This window comes from Chrysochloris asiatica, unplaced genomic scaffold, assembly GCF_000296735.1.
Source record: "Chrysochloris asiatica unplaced genomic scaffold, ChrAsi1.0 scaffold00019, whole genome shotgun sequence".
NCBI lineage: Eukaryota > Metazoa > Chordata > Mammalia > Afrosoricida > Chrysochloridae > Chrysochloris > Chrysochloris asiatica.
In genome coordinates this window covers 3,435,207-3,448,934 of record NW_006408537.1, presented here as the reverse complement: position 1 = coordinate 3,448,934, position 13,728 = coordinate 3,435,207, and the positions used below count along the sequence as shown (strand labels likewise).

Genomic DNA, 13,728 nt, shown 5'->3' with positions numbered 1-13,728 from the left:
GGGGGAGAGGGGGAAGGCAGGCTTGCAGGGTATACCTTGGTTGGTTGGTGACGCATGGAGGGGATTGTAACCATGGCAATGAAACGATATATACGATAGGATGAATGTAAAACTAATGTTCTCCCATGTAACCTATCACATAATTCACAATAAAACATTTTTTTTAAAAAAAAGTAGATCTAGATAACACTGAATCAACTAAATTCAGTAAACTCTGTTTTGGTCTTATATAAAGACTTCCTTGGTATCATAGGACTCAGAAACAGACAGCATGAACTCACTGTTTTTTGTTGTGTGTGCCATACAGTCTGCTCTGACTCACAGTGATGTTGTATAGAGTTTCTAAGGCTGTAAATCTTTACAGGAGCAGAAAATTTCATTTTTCTCCCATGGAGCAGCTGGTGGTTTCGAACTGCTGAACTTACAGCTAGCAGCCCAATGCATAACCCACTACACCACTACACTACTGTGTTTAACAGCTATTTGAAAATTTGATTTAATTCATGATTATGCCTTTTATTTTTATTGGCAATAAAAATGATCATAGTGTATATTCTTATATTTGTTCTTTCTTTAGTTTGAAGAAGAGCTTTTTGAAACACGTGAAGAATTTGAGAAATTAATACAAGGTGAGAAAAAAACTGTGCTACTCTTGATGTTACTTTGTTGTTGTTGTTAAGTGTCATAAAGTCAGTTCTGATCCAGAGAGACCCTGTATAGGGTTTCCGAGGAGCGGCTAAAGTGCTTGAACCGCTGACCTTGCAGTTCAAACTGACTTTGCAGTCCTGTGCATTAACCCATAGCCCCACACCAGGACTCACTGATGTTGCATTATTGTTGTTGTTGTTAAGTTCTGATCCAGAGAGACCCTGTATAGGGTTTCCGAGGAGCGGCTAAAGTGCTTGAACCGCTGACCTTGCAGTTCAAACTGACTTTGCAGTCCTGTGCATTAACCCATAGCCCCACACCAGGACTCACTGATGTTGCATTATTGTTGTTGTTGTTAAGTGCCATCAAATCTGTTCTGTTTCATAGCGCCCCTGTATAGGGTTTCCAAGGAGTGACTGGTGAGCTTGAACCTCTGACCTTGCATTTCAAACAGGCTTTGTAGTCCAGCACACTAGCCCACAGTATCACACACTAGGACTTCATTAGGAGCTACACTAGGACTAGTTAATGAGATAGTCTCTCCATTACACACACATACACACACTCACACATCTTCAGCTATTTTAAATTAGAGTAATAAATGTTATATGCTGTTGTTGTTAGGAGTCATCGAGTCAGCTCCGACTCAGCGACCCCATGAACAACAGAACGAAACACTGCCTGGTCCTGCATCAACCTCACAATTGTTGTTACACTCGAGCCCACTCCTGCTGCCACTATGCCAATCTGTCTTGCTGGGGTTGTCCTCTTTTTGCTGACCCTCCACTTTACCAAGCATGATACCAAGTTCTTCTTCAGGGACTGGTCCCTCTTGGTAACATGTCCTACGTATGAGAGACAAAGTCTTGCTAAACTGGCTTCCAAGGAACATTCTGGCTGTTCTTCTTCCAACACAGATTTGTTTGTTCTTCTGGCAGTCCATGGTATTTTAATTATTCTTCTCCAACACCATAACTCAAATGTATCAACATCAATATTTCTCTCAGGAGTCCTGGTGTGATGCTGTAGGATAAGCACTGGACTGTAAACCACAAGGTCAGTGTTTTAAACCCACCAGCCTCTCCTACCAGCTGCTCCTTGAGAACCCTATACAAAGTCATTGTGAGTCAGAACTGACTCGACAACACTTAACATATCAGGAAAATAGTGCATGTTGGATCTTGCAATAAGCATATTAGAGGTCCAGCAAAGAATAGCTCTTCTTCCAAGTATCTAAAGGTATAATAATTCCAACTTCTCTTTGTTCCCCCAGTACTAAGGACAATATCTATTTTCTGAAATTGCCACCTTCATGATAAAGAAGTGTTCCTTTTGGTTCTCCAGGATTTGGTTAACTATGTTTTATATTAAATTCTCTGAGTTAGTGTAATTGGTGTGTTTGTCTCCCAGCAGGAACTTGGTTGATATCATTAGGATGCAGAGAATGTCTTGATACTTAGACCTGGTGGCAAGAGCCATAAAAACCAGGAAACCTTTGCACCGAGTTGATCCAAAGAAATGGGATACATGGATAGGTGAATTAGCTTAATTTAAGATGTTGAATGGGAAAAGTACAAGGTCAACCTTACTATTGTCCTGCAAAAGCAGACAGACGGGCAGACAGAAGGGAAAAAGAGAGCCTATTTATTGTGTTGAATTAAACCATTGTTCTAATGCAAAGATTCCTCAGAAGTTTGAAAAATTCAGCCTAAGACAGAGTTTACATTCAGATGGGAGAGCACTGGGCTTCAGATGGGGAGAAGCTTCATACAGGTGAGTGGTAAGAGTGATGTGTGGAAGGTACCTGGAGGCAAATTTTAAGGTGCTCTTTGAATTCAGGCTAACGAGATTAATGTTTATCCTCTCATGAAATTTATGGCCCCAGGAAAACAAACCAGGGAAGACATATAGGGTGAATAAGAAAGACCCATCTGGAGAGGAATCTTTGGGTGGTGCCAATAGGGACTCACTTACTAAATGAAAGGCTGGTGGTTGAATCCATCTAGAGGTATTCTGAAAGAAAGGCCTCGCATTCTACTTATGATCCATCAGCCATGGAAAAAGCACAGCTCTTCTCTGGCACATGTGGTCACCATAAAGTAGAATTAATTTAACAGCTACTGGTTTGTTGCTTAATCTGGGGCATGATTGAGTTTACAATTAGAACAGTGTTGTGATAATTCTGAAGTAAATAGAATCTAAATAGATTCTGAACAGAGTGGGAGAAAAATGGGGACAAACACTCAAAATCATTTAAAAAATAAAGGCTTATCAGTTGAATAAAAACTGATGGAATCCCCAAGATTATGGCCCTTAGTCACCCTTCAGGTCTGGAACTGAACTCATCCCCATACAACAGGCAGTGCTACAAGGAGAACAATAACACTAGTGAGGTGGGCACATCTCAGAATAATCAACCAATTGAGACCAGAAAAGCAGCATTTACCCAAGAGTGAAGTTCAAAAGGGTTAGGAAAGAGGAATGGAAACAAGAAATACAGGGAGGAAGTGGTATAAGTGATGATACATTGTGGAGATTTCAATCAATGGCATGAAGCAAAATGTGTATGAATTGTTGAATGGAAAACTGATCTGCTCTGTGAACCTTCATCCAATTCACAATAAAAAAAAGTTAAATGATACATGTATGTGTGTGTGTGTGCTTATATATATAAATTAATAAAGTGGCCATAGAATTGAGAGTAAATAATGAAAAAGGGACATCCTTGACCAGAAAGCTAGCTTTTTAAAATTGCAACATCATACCTTGCATTTAAGACAACTTTTGCATGAATGAATAAATCAGTTTATCCTTTTAGATAAGTCATTCAGAATATTTTGATAAGTATTAGCTGACAACATAATTTTATAGTACCTTTAGAGTTAAAGAAAACACAGTTGCTACTACTCTCAGGAAGAGTAAAGAATCCAACTTTTCTTTGTGTGTTTTAAGGTGGAACTCTGATGTATGAACAAGTGCCCATGGTTGAAATCGATGGTATGAATTTGGTAGAAACCAGAGCCATCCTAAGATACATAGCTGCAAAATATGACTTATATGGAAGGAACCTGAAGGAACAAGCCTGGTACAATCATCACTTTTGCTAAAACAAATCTTTGTGTGTTTTTTGTTGTTGTTGTTTTTTGTTTTTAAGCTAGCCTTTAGGTTTATTAGCAATCATATGTAGTGTGTTGTAGTTCTTGGTAGATAAGCAAGCCCTATGCACACACATTTACCTTTAACAATTGTCACTACCTGGCCAATTACAGAGTTTCATTAATTTTCTAATTCTGTATTTAATGTTAAGTAGCTACTTCTCATGAGTACTTTTGTAAGGAAATCTGCTGCTTTCTCTTTGTGTCTGCTCCCACTAGTTGAAAATAGCATAAAAACACAGTCTCAAAACTCTCTGGGGGTCTTGGGGAGCCATAGTGGTGCAATGGTTAAGTGCTGGGCTGTTAGCTGAAAGGCTGTCAGTTCAAACCTTCCAGGTACTCCACTGGAGAACTATGTGGCACTCTACCTCCCTAAAGATTTACAGCCTCAGAAACCTTATGGGGTAGTTCTACTCTGTCCTATAGGGTCACTGTGAATCAAAACCTACTCAACGTTAGCAGGTTACTGTGAAACTGATTCTGTTGGAAACCACCTCATTGTCTATCATCACCCCAAGTACCTAACCCAGCCTCCCAACTTTAGTTCATTCTTACCTGCACATGCCAGTCCTTTAGCAATAGGCAATCACAGGTCTCTAAATTGGCAAAGTGGACTTGTTTTACTTGAAGTGTAAGACAGCAACCCTAATTATAAATTATGGCAAAGAAATAGAAAATTATTGATTGATAAAAACCAAATATCCCATGTTTACTAAGTGATGTGTGTGTTTCAAAATGTATTTGTTTTTAGAAATTCAGTTTCTTTAATGCAGTAAAAATTTTAAAATTGCTCTTGTATTTTAAAAACTCACCATCAGTTTCTCTGGCATTCTAGTAGTTTCTAACTGCCAAATTCTGCTAACTGCATCCTGCAGTGTAGTTCAACATGTTTCTCTATCCTCTGTTGCTATTCTTGTTGTTGTTAGGTGCCATCAAGTTAGTACTGACTCATAGCAACCTTATGCACAGCAGAACGAAACACTGCCCAATTCTGGGCCAACCTCACTACTGTTGCCACGCTTGAGTTCATCAATGCTGCCACCTGGCCAATCCATCTCATTGGGGATCTTCCTCTTTTTCTCTGACCCGCCACCTTAGCAAACATGAGATCCTTCTCCAGCAACTGGTCCCTCCTGAAAATATGTCCAAAGTATGAGAGACAAAGTTTGGCCATCCTAACCTCCAAGGAGCACTCTGGCTGCACTTCTTCCAAAATGGATTTATTGATTCTTTTGGCAGCCCATGGTGCTTTCAATATTCTCCTCCAACACCATAACTCAAAGGCATCAATTATTCTATGAACTTCCTTATTCACTGTTCAGCTTTCACATGCATATGAGGTTACTGAAACTATCATGGCTTGGGTCAGGCACACCTTAGTCCTCAAGTTGACGTCTTTGCTCTTCAACACTTTAAAAAGGTCTTGTGAAGCAGATTTACCTAATGCAATACATTGTTTCATTTCTGGACTGCTGCTTCCATGAGTGTTGATAGTTGATCCAAGAAGAATGCAGTCCTTGACAACTTCAAACTTTTCTCTGTTGATAAATATGTTGCTTATTGGTCCAGTGGTAAGGATTTTTGTTTTCTTTACATTGAGATGTAATCCATATCAAAGGCTGTGCTCTTTGATCTTCATCAGTAAATGTTTTAAGTCCTCTTCACTTTCAGCAAGTAAGGTTGTATCATCTGCATATCACAGGTTGTTAATGAGTCTTCCTCCAATCCTGATGCCACGTGTTTCTTCATATTACCCAGCTGCTTGTATTATTTGCTCAGTATACCAGTTGAATAAGTATGGTGAAAGAATAACCCTGTTGCACACCTTTCTTAATTGCACACCATTCTCAATGAGAGTAGCAACAAAAAATTGAGGACTTTGTAAACCATCAGCTGTAAATCTTTAACTTTTACCTAGGATAACAATGAGTATGGTTCAAAGAGATTAAGATACTTTATATTGGACCAGACCTGAAATTTCCCAGTGCTCTTCTCATTATGCTTTGCCAAACATAGTATCCATCTTTCCATTCATTCTAGTATTGAGATTTGAGTGGTGGCAAGTGGGTACTTAAGCAGCCCTGATAACACAGTGGACTATGAGTTGGGCAAGGTCAGCAGTTTGAATCTACCAGCCACTCTGCAGGAGAAAGATGAGACACTCTGCTGCAGAAAAGATTTACAACATAGTAAATCCTAATCAGAGTCACAGTGAATCGGAACTGACTCAAAGACACACAACTACCTCCACCACCAAGTGGGAACTTAGCAGTAAGTGTTCTGCTTTACTGAATCGACCTACTGACTAAATTTTTAAAAACCCAGAATCAGATGGAGAGATTGTTGGCAGCTTAGGGACCATTGGTTACTTCTATGCCTACATGTAAGGAGCTCTAGTAGCGTAGTGGTTACAAGTTGGGCTGCTAACCTCAAGGTCAGCATTTTGAAAGTATCAGTCATTCCATGAGAGAAAGATGAGGCTTTCTGCTCCTGTAAAGATTTAAAACCTTGGAAACCCTATGCAGAGTTGCTATGAGTCAGAACTGACTCCATGGCACATAAACACCACCACCATCCGTTATATGTATGGAGTCCTGGTGTGGCACTGTAGGTGCTTGACCACAAGGTCGGTTTGAACCGCAAGGTTGGTAGTTCAAACTTGCCAGCCACTCCTCGGAAATGCTATACAGAGTCGCTATGAATCAGGACTAATTCGATGGCACTTAACAACAACATCCCTATATGTATCAGCATAAACTATTCCACTATTTCAGGGTTATGATAATACATTGTCTGTGAGTATATATTTTAATTAACATGAATCTTACCAGTAAAAAACCAATTGCAATGGAGTTTACCCTAACTCATGATGACCCCATTTGTGTCACAGCAGAACTGTGCTCAATAGGGATTTCAAAGCCTGATTGTTTGGAAGTAGAGCACCTTTCTTCCAAGATGTCGGTGGGTTGACACAAACTTTCAACCTTTTTGTTAGCAGCCAACAGCATTAGCTGTTTTCTAGGACTCCAACATTAGCCTTACATCATTAATATTCATACATCATCGCTAAGGCACGTCAGACCTATAATTTTCCCATCTCAAAGACAGACCTTTGCAAATATCCAAAGAAACAACATCATGTAGAAAAACATGTCTCATGGAACATTGATATCCCTGATAATTAGGCAGATAAACTGAGGCACTAGTTAAAATGTTCCTTTGACCCATGAAATAATAGTCCCCTTTCTCTGAAAACTCTTTTGACGTATCCTCCTCTCTCTAGGATTGACATGTACGTGGAAGGCTTGAAGGACCTAAGTGATATGATTATGTACTTCCCACTCTCTCTGCCTGAAGAGAAAGAAATGAACCTTGCATACATTCTTGAAAGAGCCACTACAAGATTCTTTCCTGTTTATGAGAAGGTACGGAACAAACTTCTGTCCTGCCTTGGAGCAAGGGAGAGAAAAACAAAACAAATAATAGAAGATGACATTTATTGGTAGATGAAAGATCCCAGAACCTTTTGTGAAAGCTCAAAATTCTTCCTTCCATTGCAATTATAAAAAAAAACAAAAAACATCTGGCCTGCCTCCCCCCTTACCTAGACTTCTAGGTTTTCTTTCTTTCTTTCTCTCTTTCTCTCTCTCTTTCTTTCTTTCCATAACCTCAGCATGGTTTGTGGTTCTGATGCTGATACAAGAATTCAGAATTACCTAATATAACTTGAAGTAAATACAGACTTTTATAAGCTGGATTTGGAGATGGGTATCTCATACTAAGTAGCGATCTGGAGGAGAAACAAAGCTTATTTCTAAAATAAAAAGGATAGGACTAGGACTCAGGGTAGTTTACAAGGCTTAGCAGAATTCTAGGCAATGTTATAAAGGAAAAAATTGTTTTAAAGAAACTTTTATCTCAGAAATTTTAACAGCTGAGAAATTATATCTTGGGGTGGGGGGGGTGGACAAAAACTTGAGCTTTAAGTAAATACTTAGTGCCTACCCGACTCGATGGCACTTAACAACAACAACAACCAGCAGGGTTGGCTGTCTTCTTTAGCTATTAATGCTCTTGTCCTGCAGATGCATTCATTATAATATGGGAAGATGAAGAAAGATATTAAAGTTGGGTAAAATGAGCTGATGAGTTTTCTAAACCCAATACCCTGCTGGTTTAATCCACCCTTTCTGAGTTCAGCTAACCAATGATTTAATTCATAATTTAAATTTATGTGTACTGTTCAACAATCGTAGAACCTACTCATACAACAAGTATTGTTTGATAAATATAATCTTGACATAGATTACAGATGGCCTGACTTCCTAGGTTATACTCTTCCTTTGTTGTTGTTGTTGTTAAGTGCTGTGGAGTCAGTTCCGACTCATACTCTTCCTTTAGATTACATTTATTGAGTTATCAGTTCCCTTGTACCAAAATGAATCAGAGCATGAGTATTCTAGACCCCAAGCTTTCTCCACATCATTTCCTTCAGAAGGATTTAAAAAATGATATATTCACTTGTACCCAGCATATAGTTTGATACAGTTATGTTTTATAATTTTACTAATCTTAACAACGAAAAAAATCTGTTTAATCCCCACAATTCTCAATGACTTTGGCTCATGGCTAAAAATAATAACAACAGCAATATCATCAACAATAATAATAATCATGGTAATGACTCAAAATACTGTTCATTTTGTATTTATGGTCTTATTTAATCTTCATAATAATTCCTTGAAAGGGGTAGTGTAGTTATTCCTAGTTTCAGATGAGGCAACCAAAACTTGAAGAAGTAAAGTAACTTGCCCAGTGTGATGCCACTGATAAAGTTGGAGCCTGCACGCAGATTTCTCTAACTCCTGATTTCATGCCCAAATATCACAACATCATTATTTTGGGGCTACAGTATACCCTTGTGGCCCCCTGCTCCAATTTTTCATTTTGCAATTCAATCAAGTTAGACTCTTAGTGACCCATAAGACACAGACCTTTTAGAAGGGCATTTGCTTATAAAAGTGAGGATTGGATCCCCATGAGAATGATGTTCTCTCTACAAACAAAGTGCCTTTAAATAGCAGACCTTACCCTGACATGGTGCAAGGAGAGGATATCCTTCTATAGAGGTTCACAAGGTAGGTGCAGGAAGATGGGAAGAAAAGGAAACAAAGGCACATGAGGTATAGCTGATTCCCATGTTCAGAATACAGAATTTAAGATATCATAATCTCCCTGGCTTGGTGCTGTGGGTTAATGTGCCAGATTGTAAAGTTGTTTGAACTGCAAGTTTGGCAGTTCAAACTCACCAGTTGCTCCTTGGAAACCCTATACAGGGTCGCTATGGGTCGGAACCAACTCAATGGAACTTAACAACAACAACAACCTCCCTGGCTATAATTACTGAACATTTTAATCCAAAATTCCATAGAAGAATTCTGATCAAAAGACGGATATGAAGAACAAAATTTCAAATTCTCATGGAATCCAGATTTCTAGATTCATAGAGGTTGGATAACTTCCAAAACCATTGTCCTAAGATAATCTTTAAACCTTAAACCAAAAATATCCCCTGAAATCTTTTTAAAATCAATGGTTTCCCCCACTGACCTGGAGATGAGAGAGAGAAGAGGAAGGGCTGGTTGGTCCAAAGTGTGGTGAGACCTGAGGACACCTGAGCCCATGGACACAGATATAACCACGGAAGGATAGAACTGAGAGTGAAGCATCTGTCTTTGATCTTCATCAGTAAATATTTTAAGTCTTCTTCACTTTCAGCAAGCAAGGTTGTATCACATCTGCGTATCGCAGGTTGTTAATGAGTCTTCCTCCAATCCTGATGCCACATTTTTCTTCATGTAACCCAGCTTCTCAGATTATTTGTTCAGCATACAAGTTGAATAAGTATGGTGAAAGAATACAACCCTGCCGCACAACTTTCTTAATTTTAAACCATTCGGTGCTCCCATGTTCTGTTCAAACAACTGCCTCTTGGTCCATGTACAGATTCCTCATGAGCACAATTAAATGTTCCAGAATACTCATACTTCGCAATGTTGTCCATAGCTTGTCATGGTAGTAGCTCAAAATACCAACAGAGAGGGAAGGAGTCTTCACATCGAATATCAATGTCATGCCCTCTGTATACAGGGTAGATAGGAATGAGTAACTTAGACATTAGCTACCTAAAATGAGGCTCAAAGGATTAGCTTACAAGGTTTCAAGAGGGAGTTTAGTTTAAGAGTTTGTGGGGGCAGATAGAGTCCCCACTGAATAGTTTTCATCTTGTCTAGATGGGTCTGGTAAAAAGAGATGGGGATAAGATTCTTATGATTCAATAGTGAGTAATTATTATCATAACTAATTGTGACTGTCACAATTGTATAGGTAGAAATTTTGTAACAAAAACGGGGAGTAGTTAATTTTACATTACAGAAACAGAGGCCCCTAGGAACATCAAGGGAGAAGAGCACAAATGGAATGTGGGAATTTATGCAGAGAAGTAGGGACACCAGAGATGGAGGCAGAGATGGGGACATGGAAAGAGGGAGCAGTGGAGAACTCTAGATTCATGGGAAGAGAGGGACTGAGGGCTGGCAGCCAGGAGGCAGACTTGCAGAATGTGCCGTTTGGTGGTTTAAAGTATTATATATGCCTTAGTGTTTTTTTTTGTTGTTTTTTTTAAGCTAAAATGAATAGAGAGAAATACTGTTAACTGATTGTACATAGATTATAACCATTGTAATGAAACAAAGCATATGATTTGTTGAAAGTAAAACTGATGATCTACCCTGTGAACTTTAACTCAATTCACAATAAAAACTTAAAAAAAGGGGAAAAAAATCTAATAGTTTAGTTTAATTAGTAAAAAAATTTGCCTTTAGAATTATGCTATTTTAAGATCCGTCTTTATGGGATCAAGGATCCTGGTGCTGTAGGATAAGTATTAGACTGCCAACCACAAGGTCAGTAGTTCAAATCCACCTGTCACTCCTTGAAAATTCTATACAGGATCGCTGTGAGTCAGAACTGACTTGATGGCAACTAACAATAATATGGGCTAGTGACAACAATCAACTTAAAAGATGACATAAGACTGTAGGGGGCAGTGAGTTTATGTTAATGGGGATGAACAACTCAAAAAAAGGAGAGTTAGAGTGATTATGCAACTCAAAGACTATCATCAATGTCAATGAATGGTATGTGTAGAAATAGTTTTCTGGTGTTTGTATTGCTATGTAGATTCTTAACAACAAATAAAACAAATCTTATGTCTATATACATAAGAGGGGAAGCACAATATCTCCATACAATAAGCAATGGACTGCGAACCACAAGGTTGGTGGTTTGAGTTCACCAGCTGCTCTAAGGGAGAAAGATGAGGCTTTCTCCTCCCGCAAAGATTAGAAGTCTTGGAAACCCTATACAGGGTCACTGTGAGTCTGAACCCACTTGACAGCACTTAACAGTTACAAAAATGTACACAAAAAAGTCCCAAAAAGATTGTGGGAAAATGGGATTATCTTTTTTTTTTAATGTTTTATTGTGAATTATGTGATAGTTTACATGGGAGAACAAAAGCTTTACAGTCATCCTATCATATATCGTTACACTGCCATGTTTACAATCCCCTCCAAGCATCATCAACCAACCAAATGGTACATCCTACAAGCTTGCCCCCTGCTTGTCAGCACACAGCCCCTCTCCCTCTCTGGGTCTAGAGTTCCCAGCCGCTCCTTCTCTCCACAACATCATCTCTGCCTTCATCTCTGGCATCACTGTTTCTCTGGGCAAGCTCCTGCACTCCCTTCTTCTCTCTTGATGGTCCCAGGGCCCTCCACTCCCGGACTGCACAGTCAATCACTCCCCTCCTTTTGCTACAAAATGTCTACCTTTACATTTCCAACCCTCACAATCAGTCCTGATAACAATTATTTACTATTGTATCATAAAAGACCTATCCACATCTCCTTTCATCAGCCCCGTCTAGACAGATTGGATACTACTCAGTGGAGATTCTACCTTCCTTTGCACCCACTGGATCCAGACTCCCTCTTGAAAGCTGGTAAGCCAGTCACTTCTTGCCTTTGTAGCTCCCCTCCCCCCTCCCCATTTTGGGTAGACAATGTCCAAGTTGCCCATCCTTGTCTACTCTGTGTGTGGAGGGGGTGGGAATGATTCTCATAAAGATTTGTTCCCTCTTTTGAGCTACTGCATCTATAGGTGTAGGTCAAGTTCATCAAATTATATCAGATTACTCTATTTTCCTCTTCTTTATTCTTCTAGTTGAGCTCTGATCATCCAGCCATTGAAGCCAGGTCAAGTGGATATTATCTGCAAGTGTGGATATTTGTACACATGTGCCCTCTTTTCTTAGCAGCTAGACACTTCATTCTCCACTCTAGTCCTCTGTGACTATGTCACTGACTCTGGGCCCAGGAGTCCCCAGGTCTTGCCAAACTGCTGGCCAACCAGGTCTCCACCCAGGTTCACAGGAGTCTATTGAACGTTGTAGGGCTTAGCTCGCAGCTTCATTGCTGTTTTTCCCTTATTTCCATTTATCGGTAACCGACATGGTCACCAGTCAGAGCACGTGTCTGCTCATGTATTCCTATTGAATCTCAGTCTTGGAAGGGGGTTTGTCCTGAGGGAACCCGACCACTTGCCTTGATGTCTCTAGGATGAGCAACTTGCTTGTTCTTGCAGTAACAGTCAGTCTGCCTATGTTGTTTTATATTTTTCCTGTCAGTCTTTCTTTCAAGAAGTATCTTCTGTTCTTCTAGCTGCTCCAGGCTTGTCTGCTCATCCTTTCAAATGGAAATTTACCATCTCTGAAGATCTGGATGTGGTTCAGGCTTCCACCTATAGTCTTATGTAATGCAGAGGCTCCACAGGAAGCCTCCTGCACTGGGCACTTTGTAGCCCCATCTTAGGTATTCCAATCAGTTATAGGCAGAAGACGGACTTACAAGCTTTCTATGCTGCTATTTCTGGCTATTCCTTTCTTCCCTCCTCAAGTGTCCATTTTATAATAGTATGCCAGGAAAACCAAGATTCGAAAGACAGCCAAGCATCTTAACATTATTTCCCCCCTTTTGCCCATTCTAACCATGTCTCAATCCCTGTATCCCAGAGCCCTGTTGTTCCAAGGTTATGCATACATCTTTATTTACCTTTGTCCCACTTAGCCCATGCAATCCTGCCTTGTTCTTCCATTCCCCTCCCCCTTCTGGTGTATTGTCCCCCTCCCCACCACCCAAACTATCCTGTGTCTATTCCGTACCCTGTGCTCCACCTTCCCCTCGCTCCCCTTACCTCACCACCTACATCCTGGTAATCAGCAAAGAATCCCCCCACCTTTAGTATGGGTTCTTTTTCTTAGTCTTTTACAGTGGTGGTCCTATGCAGTATTTCTCCTTTTGTGACTGACTAATTTCTCTCAACTTAATGTCCTCAATGTTCATCCATGTCATGTGGTAGCTTAGAGCTTCCTTGTTGTTCTTCAAGGTAGCATAATATTCCATTGTGTGTATGTACCATAGTTTGTTTATCCATTCTTCTCTTGATGGGTACATAGGTTGTCTCCATCTTTTTGCTATTGTAAATAGTGCTGCTAATGAACATTGGTGTGCATATATCTTCTCATGTTATGGTTCATATTTCCTGTGGGTAAATACCAAGTACAGGAATTGCTGGATCATAAGGTAGTTCAAGCTGGATTCAGAAGAGGCCGTGGAACGAGAGATATCGTTGCGGATGTTCGATGGATCTTGGCTGAAAGCAGTGAATGCCAGAAGGATGTTTACCTATGCTTTATTGACTACGCGAAGGCTTTCGATTGTGTGGATCATGACAAACTATGGACAACATTGAGAAGTATGAGTATTCCAGAACACTTAATTGTACTTCTGAGAAATCTGTACCT

The 13,728-nt window shown here is 39.8% G+C and overlaps 1 protein-coding gene across 1 annotated transcript in view; it reads left to right on the top strand.

The window, feature by feature from the left end:
• Nucleotides 1-13,728, top strand: part of LOC102817712 (glutathione S-transferase-like) — a 21,526-nt gene that overhangs the window by 2,710 nt on the left and 5,088 nt on the right. Inside the window, exons 2-4 of the mRNA XM_006835771.1 lie at nucleotides 578-629; nucleotides 3,601-3,733; nucleotides 7,087-7,228. Of these exons, the coding sequence (XP_006835834.1) occupies nucleotides 578-629; nucleotides 3,601-3,733; nucleotides 7,087-7,228 (327 nt within the window). The remainder of the gene's footprint in view (nucleotides 1-577; nucleotides 630-3,600; nucleotides 3,734-7,086; nucleotides 7,229-13,728) is intronic.